The 18,566-nt window shown below is 55.3% G+C and overlaps 2 protein-coding genes across 10 annotated transcripts; one reads left to right on the plus strand and one right to left on the minus strand.

The window, feature by feature from the left end:
- Window positions 1-662: 662 nt before the first annotated feature.
- On the minus strand, window positions 663-15,053 carry Acap3 (ArfGAP with coiled-coil, ankyrin repeat and PH domains 3). 4 transcript variants are annotated; one of them, XM_050130053.1, is made up of 24 exons: window positions 14,881-15,053; window positions 11,046-11,103; window positions 10,475-10,594; window positions 10,208-10,261; window positions 9,088-9,146; window positions 8,412-8,595; window positions 8,036-8,080; window positions 7,855-7,950; window positions 7,679-7,753; window positions 6,929-6,940; window positions 6,118-6,230; window positions 5,976-6,027; window positions 5,665-5,765; window positions 5,481-5,592; window positions 5,029-5,237; window positions 4,873-4,942; window positions 4,669-4,763; window positions 4,391-4,593; window positions 4,051-4,158; window positions 2,962-3,060; window positions 2,655-2,875; window positions 2,414-2,523; window positions 2,225-2,335; window positions 663-2,131 (listed from the first exon to the last, which is right to left on the minus strand). In XM_050130053.1, the coding sequence occupies exons 1-24, from the start codon at window positions 14,925-14,927 to the stop codon at window positions 1,984-1,986; spliced, it is 2,502 nt and encodes an 833-aa protein (XP_049986010.1). In that variant the 5' UTR covers window positions 14,928-15,053; the 3' UTR covers window positions 663-1,983. The 4 variants fall into 4 exon arrangements, with proteins under 4 accessions (XP_049986010.1, XP_049986009.1, XP_049986011.1 ...); XM_050130052.1 differs by having other exon boundaries at window positions 6,929-7,051; XM_050130054.1 differs by lacking the exon at window positions 6,929-6,940.
- Window positions 15,054-15,157: 104 nt separating this feature from the next.
- Pusl1 (pseudouridine synthase like 1) lies at window positions 15,158-18,560 on the plus strand. Of its 6 annotated transcripts, none has more exons than XM_050130074.1 (8): window positions 15,158-15,746; window positions 15,885-15,942; window positions 16,045-16,232; window positions 16,391-16,540; window positions 16,619-16,789; window positions 17,700-17,754; window positions 17,812-17,918; window positions 18,240-18,560. In XM_050130074.1, exons 1-8 carry the CDS (start codon window positions 15,670-15,672, stop codon window positions 18,283-18,285), a joined length of 852 nt encoding a protein of 283 aa, XP_049986031.1. In that variant the 5' UTR covers window positions 15,158-15,669; the 3' UTR covers window positions 18,286-18,560. The 6 variants fall into 6 exon arrangements, 5 of the variants coding, with proteins under 5 accessions (XP_049986031.1, XP_049986030.1, XP_049986032.1 ...); XM_050130073.1 differs by having other exon boundaries at window positions 17,812-17,987; window positions 18,240-18,558; XM_050130075.1 differs by having other exon boundaries at window positions 17,825-17,918; window positions 18,240-18,556.
- The last annotated feature ends 6 nt before the right edge of the window (window positions 18,561-18,566 follow it).

Below are 18,566 nucleotides of genomic sequence, written 5' to 3' on the forward strand. Positions count from 1 at the left end.
GTATCCCCTCTCTAGACTCCTGGACTCTGGATATGGGCATGCGTGTAGAGGTACTTCTACACAGTGGAGTCTATTTGGTTATCACATTTGTCTGTGCGTGTTTCTGACACATGTCTATATACATACATACATACATACACACATGTGTATATGAATGTGTGTGTGTGTATATATATATGTATATATGCATATCAGACAGAGCCTGTACTGGTTTTAAGGTAGCCTATAGGTAAGCAGGAATAAAGGTAAATCCAAGCCAAGACACCCACTGACCTTGGGCTGCAGTAACGTCAGCCGTTCCCTCTACTGTCTTATGCATAGATGTGTCTCACCAGTCACCTACATCAGGGTGAGCTGCAAACCTCAGAGTCTAACTCAATGCCACCTTGAAACGGAGCACAGCAAACACACTGCAGTGAGGGACCACTGGGGGCAGATTGGGGACACAGTCTAATTCAGAGAAGGACAGAGAGGAGAGGCCAGGGAACAGGGGCTAAGGATGTCAGGTGTCAGTTTTTCCCGAAGCACCAGGCTCCTGGTGGCTGGGTTATATCCTCTTGGGAAGGGGCAACGTTGGGACTCCGCTTCAGGCTGCTCCCAGACAAACCTTCAGCTGAGAAAGAGCCAAGCAAGGCTTGATACAGCAACGAGCAGGCAGTGGATGCAAGCGGCAGAGGTTTATTAAGTGAGAGTGATCAGAGCAGGAAGGAAGTGGGATCCTGCCAGCCCGGAGGTGGCAGGGTAGGTGGTGGGCAGAGCTCAAGCAGGAGGAAGAAGCCGATTCTGCTCTTTAGGGCCGCAGCCATCAAGCAAGGGAGTCAGAGGCCCTGATCCAGTGCCTACCTTACTGCCCATGGATGCTCCCAGGGCAGTATTTGCATAGTGACCTAGCCAAGGGCTCCATAGTATGCAGAGGGGCCCAGCCTCTATCCTGGAACTCCTCCAGAGAAAAGGAAATTGAAGGCATTGGTGGGCCCCCCAAAGAAGGGACCACTGGACCTATCAGAGGCCCAGCCCAAGGACTGAAGCTTGGGGGCAGGGCAGGGGACATCTATGTGGGCCTCTCCAGCCACAGGAAGAGCTGGGATCAGGATGGTCCTTGAGAGTCCACAGAAAAAAAGACGCAGACAAAGTCAGAATGAGGTCGCTGTAGAAAATCCTCTCAGTCAGTAACAAAGGACATTGGGCACACGGTGGAAAGTGCCAGTTGCTTTAGTTAGGTGTGGGCTCTGGCCCAGGTAAACCAGACAGTGCCTCTGGAGAAGGCAGGGATGGAGTTAGGCCCTCAGGCACCAGGACCCAAGTGGCCAGCCACGTGGCCTTGGGACGCCTGCGTCCAGCCTGGGTCCAAAAGTTCCACCTCCCAGCACCGTCAAAGCCCGACCTGGATGCTGGGGTCACTGAGCGAGGTACTCAGGTTGATTCCCTGGGTGGGCTGCCAACTCCTGCCAGGGAAGGTGCTGGTGGCCAGCCACCAGCCCCAGGCTGGAGGGAGGGCTCTGGGGGTATGTAGGAAGGACCTAGCTAGCAGGTCAGTGTTCTGGGGCAGTAAACATAGGGGCACAAGGTGAAATAGGCCCTGAGGGCAGAGGGGTATAAGGTGACATGGACCTCAAGAGTGGTTTGTCCCATGGACAGCCCAGACCCCTGAAGAAAGGACCACCTGAAGACAGAGGTTCCCCAGGTGAGACGAGGGGCAACAGATGATGCAGCACCCCATCCCCCAAAAGTGGGGCTTCAAAAAATTCAGTGCTTGGGTCCCTGTCCTCTGGCTGAGCATTAAAGTAGCCAGAAGGAGGGACGAGCAGGAAAGTGGGGACTCCAGAAATGCCAAGGTACTGGGCTGTAGGGATGGGCCCACAGTTGTCACAGGCAGGGCTGTGGCTAGATGAGGGGCTAGGGTCTTCAGGGACATGCAGGACTTCTGGGCCGGGTAGGCTGGGGTCAAGGTAGGGGTCCCTCAGCTGCCCGGCCTGCCAGGCCCTAGCTTTCCTCCAAGTGGAGGCCAATGAACTCCTGGATGCACCTGCGGTACTGCAGCTCGGTAGGACTGCTTCCTGGCAGGGGGCCTGGCTGGCCAGGGGCCGCCTCAGCTTCTCTCATCTCCTCAGCCATGCGGGCCAGGCGGAGTCTGGGGGTGGGGAACAGTGTGAGGTGACTCTGTCCCCATGTAGTCGGTGTCCCTTTGACAGTGACTACATCCCCAGGACCCTGCCCGACTCACAGTGTGACGATGTCAGCGTTCGCCGCTTGAATTGCGATGGTCAGCGGATCCTGCTGCTCCTGGTCCAGGGCATGCTGGTCAGCCCCCCGCTTCAGGAATAGACAGACCTGGCTGAGGGTAGAGGAGCTTATTGAGAAGGCCCCAAGGCGAGGGGATACTGGTAGCACGAGAGAGACCCATGGAACTCACCCAGTGCGGCCCAAGAGTGTAGCATGGTGCAAGGGTGCCCGGCCAAGGCTGTCTCTTTGGTTCACATCAGCCCCATTTTGCAGAAGGAACTCGCAGACAATCAAGGAACCCTAGGGATCCAGGGAAATCACACTGACCTCCTGCCATGAGCACCCCCAAAACAGGACCAAGCCTGTCTCTAGAACAACAGAATACACGTGTAGGCATGCAGTCTTGTGTGCAGATGCCCGCCTGTGCTCACCCCTAACACAGCCTGTACCAGTGGCGTCTTGCCCTCATCTGCTGCGTCAGCCCAGTTGACTTCAGCTCCGTGGGCCAGTGCTGCAGCCAGTGCAGGGAGATCGCGAGTCCGTGCTGCTTGGTGTGCCAGTAGCCCAGGGTGCAGCTCACGCACATCTGCCAGGCTCCAGGCCTCCGAGTCTCCATCTGCCTCACTGTTGGACTCCTCAGACTCAGCACCCTCTGCGGGAGGGTACAGGATAGGGAGCTGAGACCCTCAAAGGTGCTAGGATGATGGGCTACGTGGAGGCAGAGAGACACACACCTACCTTCCTCGGTGACACTGTCCACCACAGAACCTGTGCCGAAGGCCAGGACATCTGAACTGCCATCAGAGCTGCCTCCGAGACCACTGTCACTGCTTAGACCTGCAGGACCACAGGAAGGGAATCTTTAGCACTGGGGGGGTCCCAGAACACCGGAAGAAAGCTGGAGCCCGACCCACCCTTCAGTGGATTCTCCCCTTCAGGAGCAGGACTAGCCCTTACTAGGGGACACTAGTGGATATTGCCCAGGCTGAAAGGAAAGGAAAGCAAACAATAGCTCAGAGGGACGGGGGGGGGGGAGCCCTCTATGTCCAGTACATCCCTGAGTGCCCCCTCCCAGCCCCTCACAGACCGGGCAGCAAAGGAAGGAGCCCAAGAGCCTGGCTTACGGCCAGTACTACAGCGCCATCTGCTGTCATCATTCAATCTCATTCGTGCAGGGACACAGTTGTTCCCTACCTACATTCACATCTGTGTGCATAGACCCCACACTTCACACTATTTTTCCTGAGTCTTACAAACGTACCCAGGCTGACCTTGAACTCTCTATGTAGCATAGGATGGCCTTGAATGCATTACAATCCTCCTGCCTCTGCCTGTGCGTGCTGGGGTTATAGGTATAAACCATCATTCCTGGCTTCCACATGGTACTCTTGACAGTTGTGTTCTCAGGCCTAGGTTGGTGGTCAAGATAACTCCAGCCCAATGGTTCCCAACCTTCCTAATGTTGCAACCCTTTAATACAATTCCTCATATTGTAGGCATTCCCAACCATAGAATTATCTTGTTGCTATTTCATAATTGTAATTTTGCTACTGTTATGCATTGTAATGTAAATATCTTATATGCAGGATATCTGATATGCAACCTCAAAAAGGGGTCAAGACCCACAGGTTGAGAACTGCTCTCTAGACTCTTTGGATATTTTTCCACTCTTAACCCTTCTGTGGCATCACCACCCTGTCCCGGTCTCTTCTTCAGGTTCTTAAGCCGGTATCATCCACATTGTCCACACTCCAGAGGAGCCTCAACTGGGGTGTGGCTCTTGAGGGACACAGAGAACATGGGAAGGGAATCTGTCCCAGCACTCACTGCGTGGACCAGCCCCAGCAGCCCCTGCATCAAAGTAGGAGAAGAGGGAGTCCAGCTCATCTGGGCAGAAGAGGGAGTCTCGGCGGAACTTGCGCTCCACAGTGCCAGCTGCAGGAAACAAGGCACATGTTCAGATGGAGAAACCGAGACCTGGGATGGGAAGGCCTTGGGTTATTTAGAGTCAGTCGGAGCTCCGAGGTGCTCCTATAAAGCCCTGCCTCCAGCCTACCCAACCCCACTGTAACAGAGGGTTGGTGGCTCCTCCCAGGGCTGCATCGAGCCTGTTCCCAAACCTGCCCAAGTACACGAGCTCAGGTGCAGCTGCTGGCAGCCCTCCCACCTGAGGACAAAGCAGCGATGGAGGGCAGGACAGGCTCAAGCCGGACCTTGCGGCGGGTAGTAGGGGCGTGGGGGGAGCTTTGAGGGCGCTGGCACTTCTGTGCCCTCCAGCGTCTTGGGGCTTCTCGGGTTGGTGCAGAGGTCAGCTTCCTCAGAAACTTCTTTTCAACATATTTGTCCTTAATCCATGCCTCTTTGTCCTGTCTGGACCAGAGGTGAATATGAGACAGCATCCATAGGCTGGGGCTCCCGTGGCCGAGCTGGCTGTCCCCACCTTACCTGGAACTGCTGGCTGTGGGTTTTCTAATGCCTGGGCCCTCACACTGGGCCTCATAGATCTGGTTCATGGTACTATTTCCAAGCTCACACATCAGCTGTGGGATGCAGTGTATGTGGATGTTAGTCCAAGTTCAAAGACCTAGATCCCACCCCTGCCTCTCTGGAGCTCCAGTGGGCTTCGTCTTCAGGAACCCTTTCACATACCTTTAGCAGCTCTGGCTCCCAGGAATCCAGTGTCAGAGACCGTACCTTAGAGCAGTGAACACCCAAGCTCCTGGAAAGAAAGGGATAGAGATGGACAGAGGCATGACTATCCAGAACCTCAGCCAGCCCTGTCTAGCCAGAGTGGAGAAGGACTACCTGTGGATGCCGGAGCACTCAATACAGAGCAGCACACCCAGGTTGATGCTGGCCCAGCGAGGGTCTGGCTGGCCACAGTCGCCACACTGGCTGTTGCCAGCCACGCTCTGAACACGCTGCAGCACGCTCTCGCCCTTGACTCCACGTTCCCGAGAGTCCGTGGTGGAATCAATGCTGCTTGTTGACGGTGATGCTGTGCGGTCCAGCCTCTGGTGAATGGTGGGAGGAGCCACTCAGCCCTTCAGGAGCTTGTCTCAACTCCCCAGAAGAACCCCAGTTAAGAAGAGTCAGCATAGACTGGGGCCCCTCAAACACAATTCTGCATGCGTGTACACATGCAAACACTGCACATGCACACATGCACACACTAGCTGCACAGGCATGAACGTAGCCTACAGGACTGTTCTGGGGACACACAGATAGGCACAGGTGGGAGGAGAGAAGCAGCGCACCTCACTATAGCAGCTGTCTGGACTTTCCCGGTAGGCAGAGGCAATGCTGGCCTGCACAGCTTGAACCCAAGCCTGTCTCAGCTTCTCAGAGTCAGCCTGTAGCATACAGCTCCTACAGGGAGGAGCTGGTCAGCCTGGGTAAGCAGGGCTTTCCCCGACCCTTCCCGGGACTGGGCTTCCTCACTTGGTAGGTGACACAACTTCAAAGCAGAACCTCCGCTCAATGTCCTCACACGGCTTCACGGAGCATAGACGCAGGTCGTCAACCACCACAGTCAGCGCATCCTGTCGGCGGTACAAGCTTACCACTCTCATGTCCATCTTCTCCTTCATCTTAGACTCAAGCAGTGTGTTTCTAACTCCCTGCTCCCCTGACCTTTTGCACTTTGGTGCCTGTCTGGGTCCTCAGCCCTGTGCCAACATCCACTAAGGAGCCCAACCCATAGTCTAGATGGGAAGGAGTCTGGCCAAGGGTGGCCCTGTCCCCCAGCACACCTTGAGTTTCTTCTGGTAGACCAGCTGGCTGTTCTGAATGGAGAACCATCGTCTAGGTGAGGAGAAAGGGGAGACAAGCAGTTAGGCAGAGCTAGCTCCATGGCTACTCCACCCTCAGCCCTGCCTGAGGGGGGGTCCTTACCGGTTCCACGTCTTGAAGGCATTGCTGGCTCTCTTAAAGAGGTAGCCCTCCATTACCACGCCACTTGGTGCATCCACATCAAACTCCACTTTTGGCTCATCGTAGGAAAAGTCCTAAGGGTAGAGCTGGCCCTCGGGCAGTGCCCATCCATCCTTGAAGGGTCCCACCCCCTCTCAGGCGTCCCCCAAACTAAAGCTAAGGTGAGGCACATGATTGGGGAACCTCTGCCTGCCACAATTTCCTGACCAAGCAAGGCCCTTTGTCTAAAGACCCTATGGGAAGATCCCTTGTGTTCACAGCTGGTCCCGAGTACTCCGGCCCCCACAACTAGGCTTGCAGAAACAAGCAGGCTATGATCAGGAAGGAAACTGCCCTCCCTGTCTACCCCCCACCCCATCCTGAGTGTTTCATGCACTTCGCCAGCTGGGCCTTCTCCAGCTGCCTGACAGAGCTCCATTCAGAAGCCAGAGAGCCTTGGGTGTCCTGTGTGTCCTGCTGTCTGCCAGGCCAGGCCAGCAGAGAGCCTTGGGTGTCTGTGTGTCCTGCTGTCTGCCAGGCTAGGCCAGTAGAGGGAAGAAGGCCTTACCACCTGCTCTCGGCCTGAGCAGGGGAAGGAAGACACACTGCCACCACTCCTGTAGGAGGACTGGCCAGATTCAGCTTGCTGGTGCTACCAACTAGCTGGCCTACAGGCTCCTCCCAAAGGGCAGCAGGAACACTGAGATGGGGAGGTGTACTCAATGTTAAAAGACCCCAGAAAGAGAGCATCTGAATAGCTGCATGAGTCTATCCCAGAGTGCAACTCTCTTACCTGCAGCAGTGTCTGAGGCCCAAGCAGGAGGGAGGGGAAAAGAGAAGAAACAGGGAGATCCAGTGAATGATGACGCTGCTCCCCAACACTGCCAGGCTCTTTTATCCCACCTGCAGCCAATCTCTGCCCGGGGGGAGTGGGGGGATGATGGATGGGACCACCGTCCAGCAGTTGAGCAAAGGTTCCAGAAGGAACCCATGATTAGTTATAGGGGTACCCACAGCCTTTAAGGCAGTGGTTCTCAATCTGTGGGTCATTACCCCTTTGGAGGTTGTATATCCTGCTTATCAGATATTTACATTACAGTTTACAACAGTAGCAAATTACAGTTATGAAGTAGCAACAAAATAACCTTGTGGTTGAGAGTCAGCCATAAACACCAGGAAGGTTGAGAACCACTGTTCTAAGGAGTGAAGTTCCAGGTCTCAGCTCTGGCCCTTCCGTACATATATCAGGCTCACTCTATCAGAGAGTCAGCCTGCAGCAGACATCTTTGTAGGGAGGTGCTGGTCAGTCTGGGTAAGCTGGGCTTTCCCCAGCTTAAAGACTGCGCCCCTCCCTCTGCTGCAGACTAAGACGGCAATTGTTAAAGGCCTACTGGGTAATAAATGGACAGTCTTGGGAAGAGGGGTGGAGTTGGTGGATGTATCTACTGGAGACCCAGGTCAGAGCTATGGAGTGGTGACGAGGGAGTAACGCCCTTGACTGACATCCCTGCCTGTTCAGGGAGACAGGGCTGCAGTGCCTCACCCGTTGCTGAATGGCAGCATGCTTGCGTTCCATCTCACGCTTCTCCACGGCAGAGTCTATCACAAGCTGGTCCAGCTGTGGGGAGGGCAACACAGGAAGGCAGTAGACCCCTTCCCAAGACCTGAACCAGGAGCCCCCCCAAAAGCTCAGACCCCGAGTCACTCCTGTAGGCTCACCTCGGCTGCCAGCTTCTTCATGTAGGGGTCCAGCTGGTGGAGAAGACTGTATCCCTGCTGGAAGAAACTGTACTGGGCATGCATAAAAGACAGCATCTGTGGGTGAGAGCAGAGCCCAAGTGAGGCCCGGATCCTGTCGTTCAAACCTTGCCCATGGGTACCTCCCCACACAAGCACTCACAGAATCTAAGATCTCAAACTTCTTCTTGGCCTGGAGGACGTTGATCTGCCAGAGGAAGAGCAAGCAGACGAGGTGTCAGAGCCCAGAAGCCCATGGTCATCTACCTGGACTGCTTATAGTTCTAAGACCCCCAGGTAGTTTTTAGGACTCTGTATGTTATTAGCTCCATCCTCCCCTGGGTCCAGTCTTTCCCCTTGTCTGAATATGAGGTCACATATGGATGAAACCAAGAATCATCATCCTTGCTCATATCCCTAAAGGCTTCCTGTATAAGGTCAAGGCATCCACCCCCTATTGCTTACCCTGCCTCCAGGCCTTTGCAGGATATCATCCCTACCCATGGGAGAAGATACACCTCTGTTGCCCCACAGCTAACCTGGAGCACGTAGTCCAGTGCCAAGTGGCGGAAGCACTTCCGGGTGAGAGTGAGGGCACCTGTGGCCTCCTCTACTTCATGGGGCCGGTGCCTTGGGGCTTGGGCATTCCTCACCAAGGACAACTCCATGTCCTCCCGCACTTTGTCAAACTGCTTCTTTGTCTCTTTGAACTTGCGCACATCCCTAGGTGCCAGCCGATAGGGATGCCAAGAATCAGAGGTCAGAACGAGAGTGAGTGCACAGTAAATTTCAGATATCCTGGGACCCCCACTGGCTCCTGAGAAGGATCTTTTTTCTTAACTCCCTATCTGGGACTCTATCTTACTTTTTCTTCCCTCTTCTCCGACCTAGGACCTCCAAACCTTCACAAGTTTACTCTACATCCTGACACAGCCTAGACCCCAAGCTTATCCCCGCCTCCAGACCCATATGGCAAATATCAGCCTAGAGTACGAGGATAAACTGCTTCCTCCACCCTGTCCCGTATGCCCCATCTCCTAGCCTTTGCCCCTGTAGGCTGAACCTCCTGTAAGAGGGCAAAGCCCTCTCACAGCCTGAAGCCTCGGCCAAGGACCTGCTGCCCTTCTTATCCGGAAGATGGAATATGGAATTCAGCATCCACCATGGCGCTTGGCTATAGGGCTAGGAGTTTGGCTGGTGGCTCTAGTCACTCACTCTTTCACAAAGTTGTGGAGCTGCTGCCGCACCGACCTCTGGGCCTGGTCAAACAGGATCTGGGATGGAGGTAGGGTGGGGGTTATTAGGGTCACTGTTGACTGACAGGACAAAGACAAAGTTTAGTCCCCTACCAGGTGAGAACTGGGATCCCTGCCCATCTCTTTCTGGGCCCCAGCGCCCTCTACAAAGGACACTAGCTACGGAGCTTGTCATGTACCAGGGGGGCCTCTTGGGAGCCAGGGGTAACAGCTGTAGCCACCTGCTCATCTTTCCACTTGGCTCTTCGCCAGTCTGGAGGTCAATATGATGGCAGGCAGGCCTCTAAACTCCACCCTCACCATCTGCATGGGCTACTTCAGGCCCGCTGCTATCAGCAAGAAGGACTCAGAGCAGAGAGTTCCAGTAGGTCCTGGCCTGGGGAAGGTGGTAGCTGACTGCTGGGAACCCTCCATACATACCCCTGACCCACAGGGAGAAGGGATGAGCCAAGCCAGGGGGTAGACAGACAGACTAGCAGCTGCAAGGATGAGCCATCCCAAGCTGGTTTATGTCTGAGCTTTCCCTGGTCTGGCCAAGTAGGAACCCCTGTTTAGTCTGAGACTCTGACTCCCAGGCCATGGTTTACCCCAACTCCACTGAGACTTGGCCTGTTCTTTTTGTCTATTCGCATCAGTACTGGGGCTTTATGAGTCTACCAAGCCCTGCCTGGAAGGCAGTGAGGCTGTCACCCAGAAATAAGTTGGACCAGGGCCAGGGGTAAGCTCTGCCCAGCTTTGGAGAGAGAAGAAACTTCCAAGGTTTCCTCACCTCAAGACACTGCTGCCCTCAGGTTTGAGCTGTGTGCTGCCTCCTCTGCCCCAGGATTTAGTCTAGCCACAGCCAAAGACAAGGCAGTTCCCCTGGAAATATCCCTCACATTGCAGTGACTCATAGACTTGGAGTGGCTACGATTTCCTTAGATTAAGGGAGTGGAACATAGCCTTTCTCACTCAGGGCCACCAGCTCAACTCCCTGAGAGCCAGTCAGCTTTGCTCTGGTCTAGGTAGGGTCTTCAGGAGAAGAAGTGAGGTGTGAACTCAGATGGAAGCGGAGACCCCACTTGCCCCTTGGAGCTCACCGTGTGATAGTTGACCATCTCCTGCAGGCTGTCTCCAAACCTCTGCAGGCATTCCTGAAGAAAAGCACGGGGAAGACCACACTGAGGTGAGCAGTGGGGCTGAGGCCATACTAAGCTGTATATGTAGCATCTCCTTCAAGTCCATAAAGACTCCTCCCTGCCCACGGGTTAGGTGTACTGAAGCAGAGTGCAGACACCCAGTGTTCGTGATCCAGACACCCTTTGGGGGGCTTCCTCCCCTCCCCCAACCCCACCTTGGCCCCTCACCGAAATGACGGTGTCACCCTGGCACTGCAGGGACAGGTCTCGGACGCCGCTCACGAAGAGCCTGTTGGTGGTAACATACGCCTTGCCAGCTTCGATCATGCCGCTGCACAGTTTGACCAGCTGCAAGTGGGACAGAGTGGGCAGGATGAGGGCTTGACAGTTTCTCTAAGCTGGTCACTCAGATCAGCCACAAGGTCGGGCCATACAGGATACACTTCCAGCCATGGGCAGCCAAAATTCAGTTCAGGCCCATTAGCATCCAGACATAGCTGCCCGCTGAGCCTCAGCTCTGGACTGAAGAAACCATAGCAGAGCATACAGGGCTAGAGTATGGTCCCACAGGGTCAGAGGGCCAGGCAGCACATAGCCCCTGCCTCCCCGGCTGTGATGTTTGCTCCTTTTCCCCTTCCCTTCCTTATCCTTGGCCCCTACCCCAGTCACACTAGGCACAGCAAGGACAGCAGCTGTATCCCAACCAATAGGCATCTCCAACATAGGCAGATATATAGACTGGGCTTGAAGTGGGCTAATAATGCTGGGCCCTTTATGGACCACCAGGTCTGTCTCTTACCTTGTCCAGTTTAGCTTCGATCTCAACCACATCGGTTTCTACCTCATCAATGGTTGCCCTACAACAAGAATTGGGCAGTTAGGTCAACTGGAGTTTCATCTCCTGTTGCGTCTCCCCAGGGGTTTTGCTGCCAGAAGGGGGCTCCAGGAAACTGAGACTGAGAGGGGCAAGCACCTGCCTAATGGACAGAACTGGGACCCAGGTCCAATACTTTGGAGCTACCCAGAGGCCACCAGACAGGCTGAAGCCACCTAGCCATATCACATGGGCTATCATGCCTCTGTCTCTCTCTCTGTCTCTGTCTCTGTCTCTGTCTCTCTCTCTCTCTCTCACACACACACACACACACACACACACTATAGTAAGCAAGCATAGCTGTGATGTTGGTGCCCATGACAGTCCTCTCTGGGGGGCTCAGAGTTGAACTTGGATACCACTTGGATAGCCAGCCCCTCCTCAACTGAAAAGAGTCTGTCCCCTCACTTCTTTGGCCCAACTCCAGGCCACTTTGGCCTGCAGCTAAATGACACTAAGGAAGGCTGGTTCTGAACCAACAGCTAAAGGACAATGCCTCAAACCAGCAAGGGACAGGCCTTCCATCTCCCTCAACCTCAAGACTCCATCTGCCGGGCAATGGTGGCGCACACCTTTAATCCCAGCACTCGGGAGGCAGAGGCAAGAGGATCTCTGTGAGTTCGAGACCAGCCTGGTCTACAGAGCTAGTTCCAGGACAGGCTCCAAAGCCACAGAGAAACCCTGTCTCGAGAAAAAAAAAAAAAAAGAGAGACTCCATCTAGCTCAGTTCAGCCAGCAGGAGAGGTTCTTTAGAACCCATTCCCACCAATCCAGCCTGATAAAAAAGATATGCCCTGGGGAGGGAGGAGTTAATAGTGACATCACCAGGAGAAGCCGGGGAGAATCCCGGAAGCCAAAGACAGATGGACCAGGCACGTGACCCCCCCCCCCAAACTCCAACTTGAGAACAGGAAATAAGGAAATAAGGACAGGCTCCCAGCAGTCCCCACCTCAAACAATCAGCTCAGCTGGTGAGCTACGCCCTTCTGGCCTGTGTGGGAACATAATAGGCCAAGGGTTTATACAGACCACTGACTTGGGGTGGGGTACCAGAGGGGATATATAGCCATATAGTTTTGCAGTTCCTTACCCCTCTCTGCCCTACTCTCTAGAAGGATAAGAAGAAAGATCTGTTCTAGGGTTTCTCCTGAGTAAAGGGCTTGAGAAACACACAGGACATAATTCAGTGTGGCCTCAATTAGGACCCTCAAAGGGTCTGGCCATCAGCCTCATCCCTTTTTGGGGGACAAGGCACCATGAATCCTAAAGCAGAGAAGAGGCAAGAATAGAGCTGCAGCAGCTGATTAAATCGTTGGCAGCATGCCTCCAAAGGATACCCCACGGCCTGCCCTGCTTAGGGAAAATGCCCTTTAGCTATGAGCCTAACACAGGCCACTACAGGAGGCTCTGGTCCAGAAGGCTGGCTACTATGGGAGTCAGAAGTTCCCAGAACACAGATGTAACTATCTGCATAGGAGAGCACAATTCAGGACACCCCCAAGCAGGCCCGACAGCCCAGACAGCTGCATGGAGAATTGCAGCTGGCCAGGGAGCCAGGAACTGGGAGGAGCTGCACCAGGAGCTGACATATGTACTCCCAGGGACGTGGGAACATGGTGGGCACTTAGCAGAGGCTCAGGGAGCCAGCACTCTGTCCTAGGAGTCTCTCAGCACTCCCTTGCTCAGCCAAGGACCTGAGGCATCATCCTCCTGCCCTATGCCTGTCTGGCCAGCCAGGGACTTCCTCAGCAGCTTGGAGGTTGGGGAGGAGCCCCCTCACCAAAGCCATGACTCAGCGCTTGAAGCCCCACCCAGGGCAGGGCTTGCAACCAAGGCTGGGCGGCTTCTCTTCCGGGGCTCCCCTGCACCCCCACCCACAGCTTCAGGGACTATGAGACATTCCTAAGGCTGCTGTCATAAGCCCTTATCCTAGGCTAAGAGCCCCAAAACAAAATTCCCACATTTCCAGGTTAGGGTCACTTCCACATCCTTCTGCCAGGCGCACCCTGCCCTACCTAAAGGTTCTTGGCCAGAAAGATCACGTTATAACCTCAGTAACACCTTAGAGTAGACAAGGTACTCTTCAAATCCATCAAATCACAGCCCACCCAAAACCCCGAGCCAGGTTTCCATGGCACCAGAACCAAAGTCCAGAAAGTCATCTCCCACAACACCCCCTACACATGCACCAAAAGAAGCGACGTTAAGCCTAGCCAGCTGCCACACCTACTGCAGCCCACAAGTCCAACTGGCTGGCTATAGCAGAGAAGGCCCAGAAGTGAATGGATTTCTGCTAAGGCCCAAACCCCTCCACAAGGCAGAGTGGAGCCAGAACTTCTCAGAAGGGGGTCAGGGGGCTTCAGCTGAGGCCAAGTGCCTAACACTGAGGCCTTGGCCATGCTTCCTATCAGGCCTGGATACAGAAATGTGGGGTATCTGAGTCACTCGATCATTCAGCGATAGAAAATAGGAACGCAGAGATGAAGATTGCCTCAAGTTCCCTGCCTACAGTCAGCGGACACTCTTGGCTAACTAATGCGCCAAGGCTCCTGAGGTGTTTCTTGTTGACTCTCTTGCACAGTGGTTTTGAAAAGAGCTGAACTGCGTGTACAAATGTGGTCAAGCACATATGTGCAAAGGCACACATACATATTTATACATAAATATGCATGCACGCATGTAGTAGCACTGGGCACACAGACATGTGTGTTCCATGGACACGGTAAATACATGTGCATGGGCATGTGCACCCGTGTTAAAACACACATCTAGTAGTATGGCAAACATGGTTCTTGAATCCACAGAGAGGTGGCACACGCACATACATGTGTGCACCCTCACCAGGCTATGTGCATGCATCAAGCGCACCAACCCCGTGTTGCAGCTCACCTACACATTCATGTGCATGGTCTGGCACCTCCTCAAAGGAGGGGCAGAGTGGCAGAACATGTCCCCCTGTGTATATGCACACACAGAGGTAGGGGACCTCATGAAGGTATGCAATTTCAAACAACACACAGGAGGTACTCCATTACTGTTTGCCAAATGTCAACCAATGAAACAGATGTATATCTGTGTGGCCATGTGGTTCACACAGACGTGCACGACTATATGTCCAGGAACAATAAAAGAAACAAACTCATAAGTGAACAAGGTCCATACCCTACCACCTAATCCTGACTTCCTCGTCTCCACAACCCCCACCCCTCCAGGAGCCTGGGTCATTCATACCACCCTTCACTTTCACTAGGGTGTCCATCTCAGGCTCTGATTGCTCCAGCTGGCTGCACCCATAGACTGCTCTGGACATATGGGCCAAGACAGAAACCAGGGACAGGCGAAGCAAGGCGCTAGACAATCCTAGCCAGAACTGGACTACAGGGCCCACGGGGAGCTCAGTACTAGTGACATACGAAAGCACAAACACAAAGGAGAGTGGACAGTTCTAGAGGTGGCACTGAACGCAAATGCCCGGCGGTACACGGCTGCCCAAGGCAGTCCGAGCACTCACCCCCCCCCCCCGCGCGGGAGGTGATCAGCACAGACAGGGGCGTCTTTTGTTCCGGTCCCCCGAGGCCGGAGGCGGAGCTGCGCGGCTTGGGGACCGCGACTCCGGCTCCGGCCGGTTTATCCAGGCCAGGTCTTCTGCTCCGTCCAGGTGGACTCGGACCGGTCACGATGCTGGGCATCCCTTCCCCGCCCCCGGCACAAAGGCGGCTCCCCATCCCTGACGGTGCCCTATCCCAGGCCCACAGCACACCTAAAGCGCGGCGAGTCCTTGATGCATTCCTCGAACTCTACCGTCATGGCTGCGGCGAGCGGCGCTCACTGAACCGAGGACCACGACGCGTCGAGCGGCATCCCCGGCCGGTGGACGGTCCGTCGCGCCCGCGCAGCGCTCCGCGCCCGCCCGCCCGCCCGCCTCGGAATGAGGCCGGCGCGCCGCTGCCCCGCCCCGCCTGTCACCGCCGGGGAGCGTCGCCAAAGTCCGCCGCCGCCTGCACCACCCGCTGTCACCTCCAGGGAGCGTCGCTAAATGCGCCGCTGCACCCCGTTGCCTGTCACCGTCCTCTGTCCTCAGCCACCGGGGTCAGGGAGCTGGGCCGGCCGCGGCGGTTGGGATTCGGAGAGGTCGGCCCGGCTTCGGGAAAGGGAAGGGCGCGGTTGTCTCACTTCGGACATCCCTGTCTTGGTTAAACTCAGGGAATTTACAAAACAACATTTGGGAGCGCTCGGTCAGAACGTGTAGACAGACACATTCCGGGAGGACGGGACGGTGGCGGGGAGATCGGGAGTGAAGGGGTGAACAAATTAAGGACGACACGCATGCTGAAACAACCCGTCGCCGCGCCCTGTGAGGCAGAGGACAGTGAGCCCCGTCGGGCCCGGAGGACGGCACTTCGCACCCGCTCCCTAAGCTTGGCCCCGCCTCCGTTGCCCGGTCCCGGAGGCCGGGCGGGGTGAGGCGAGTGAGTGCGCAGGCGCCTCGCGGCGGGGCAGGGCGGACCGCGGGCCACGTGCAACGGCCCCGCCCACCAGCTACTCCACCATGGGTTCCTGCGGGACTGTGGGTCCTTTGCGCGCGCGCTACCTCGTGTTCTTCCAGTATTTGGGCACGGATTTCAAGTACGTTTCCCTGTCATCACCTCCGGTGTCTCCACTCGGGCTCGCAGGGGGTTCGCGAGAGGCCCGTAGGGGCCGAGACTCCAGGCGGGACAGCTCCCGCAGACGCTACCGATAACTCCCTGCTGTATCTCTCTGCAGTGGGGTCGCGGCCGTGAGGGATAACCATCGCGCTGTTGGGGTGCAGAACTTCCTGGAGGTGAGCTGTTTTTTCTCGGGGACAATGGGGGGGGGAGAAGCAACCGACAGCCCCAATCCCGGCCCGCACCCACTCCTGCCTGCCCGCACCCTGTCCCTGCAGGAGGCCGCCAAACGCCTGAACTCTGTCGAGCCCATCAGGTTTACTATCTCCAGCCGCACTGATGCCGGAGTGCACGCCCTGAGCAACGCGGCGCACCTGGACATCTGTCGCCGCTCAGGCCTGCCGCCTTACTCCCCGGAGGTCGTGACCCAGGCCCTCAACACCCACCTGAAGCACCGCGACATTCGGTGAGCCGGGGATTGAGTATGGTTCTGGTCTTTGTTCTTTACTAACGTACCCCACACCCCACTGTGAGGAAGTCTGAGGTCCAGAACGACATTGTATTCTGGGCAACTTAGAGGTGAGTGGGAGATTTCCCGGGATGAGCCAGATCTGTTTGCCACAGCGTACTGAAGGCCTTCCGAGTGCCCAATGACTTCCATGCTCGCCGTGCAGCCACCTCCAGAACCTACCTCTACCGTCTGGCCACAGGCTGCTCCTGGCCTGATCAGCTGCCTGTGTTTGAGCAGAATGTATGCTGGGCTCTCCAGACGAAGTGAGTGAACCAAGAACGGGAAGAAAAGGTTCACCAGCATCTGGCTGGGCCCTCCTCAATGCTTATCTGCCTCTGCAGGTGCCTGGATGTGGCTGCCATGCAGGAGGCTGCCCAGCACCTCCTCGGGACACATGATTTCAGTGCTTTCCAGTCTGCCGGCAGCCCAACCACAAATCCCGTGCGCACACTACGAAGAGTCTCTGTGTCTTCTGGTCCAGCCAGCCCATTTGCCCTCCCCCAGGAGAGCAGGTGAGAAGAGTACTTTGCACTATGGTCTGCTGCTGGTCTAGAGGCCACCAGGGTTAAATTAGACCTCGTAATAATCCCATAAAAGTGGGATGATGCCCTGGGTGGTGGTGGTGCACTGCTTTGATCCCAGCACTTGGGAGGCAGAGGCAGGCTGATCTCTGTGAATTTGAGGCCAGCTCCATTTACAGATCTAGTTCCTAGTCAGCCAGAGCTACAAAGAGAAACCCTGTCTTGAAAAAAACAACAGTAAAAACAGCAGGCTGATGCTAAACTGGTATACTGGTCATCCATAAGGCCTAGAGGGTGGACGGTGCTGGCCACTTAAGAGATGAACCAGTAGCTTTCCTGTCTGGCTGGGGAGCACAGGGTAGCGAATGTTGCCTTTCTGAGGACCCTGCCATGCCCATAGCTCTCTGTAGCAGATGGATTTGGCAGTCACTGAAAAGGTTTCATTGGAGCTAGTAGTTCCAGTCCAGTTTGACAGACTGTGTAAGTTCTCTGCCTCAAGCACTGCCTAGTGGACTTCCCACCGGGAACCAAGTGCTGACCTTGAGAACACTTCAGCTAAAGCCAGCCCCCAGGGGAGGAGGGACTTGGGCCAGGGTTCCTGTCCTACCTCCACACCCATACTGTGGCCTCTCCACATGAAGGAAAGCTCAAAACAATTGCTGTCTCCTGTGCACAGGCTGACGACTCTGTTACATAGTTGTCTGCTTATATAGACTCCAGGAAAAGTCGTGCAATACCCACTCGATCTCTGGAACTGGTGGTCAACTAGGCAAGAACCCACACTGGATGGATGAGCCTTTAAACCAGAACTTCAATCTTTATCTTGCCTGAGGCCACATGGTGGGCTAGGATGGCTGGGGCTGGCCTGTAGCTTGGACATCAAAGCCCTCTGTGTTCCTAGGAAGCTGCAGTTCTGGACGCTGGAGTTTGAAAGCCAGTCTTTCCTGTATCGACAGGTAGGCTGTACTAGACCCTCCCAAGCTGCATCAGATAGACACCTGTGACCATCTCAGCTCTCTACTGCAGGTACGGAGGATGACGGCTGTGCTGGTGGCTGTGGGGCAAGGGACTCTGACACCTACACAGGTGAAAGCCATTCTGGAGAGTCAAGATCCCTTGGGCAAGTATCAGACTCGAGTTGCCCCAGCCCGTGGTTTGTTCTTGAAGTCAGTGCTATATGATGATCTCGGTAAGAGGGGATGGGATGGGAAAGACCTGGGTCCTCAGTGAGGGGAGGGGCCTTTTAGAGGCAGTCAGACCCCCCCTCACCGTACTAGATGAGAATCCAAGCACCTAGTGGGGAAACCAGTGACAGTGGGAGAAAGGACTTCAGTTGGGAACCAGTGACCAAAAAGTGTGGTGGCCTGGGTTGAGTGGTCCACAGGTGGGGTCTCTGGATGCAACTGTAGGAGTTCTGCTCTGACCGAGGGTCTATCTATAGGTCCTACATCCTGAGCCCTGTAAGGTCCAGTGTGGAAACCAGCTGACTGTACCCTCAGTGGAGGTGAAGAGCCACACAGCAGACTGTCTGGCCGACAGCCTTACTCAGTGTTTACTGCACTCAGCAGAGACTAACCCACAGCTCTGTGGGGCTCTGGTAGTCCTGCCTACCTTCCTGCAGCTCCCACCTCCCCAGTCTTTCCACCGTGGACATCACTTTGTCACTAATGATGGGGTGCCAGGCAGGAAACAGCTGTAAGCACCCAAGTAGCTTCTGCTTTCCTGGGAGCCCCATCCTCTAGGAATAAGGGAGTAGGAATAAAAAGGC

The sequence above is a fragment of the Alexandromys fortis genome, unplaced genomic scaffold, assembly GCF_014885135.2.
Source record: "Alexandromys fortis isolate MF-2015 unplaced genomic scaffold, M_Fortis_MF-2015_v1.1 scaffold_330, whole genome shotgun sequence".
Lineage (NCBI taxonomy): Eukaryota > Metazoa > Chordata > Mammalia > Rodentia > Cricetidae > Alexandromys > Alexandromys fortis.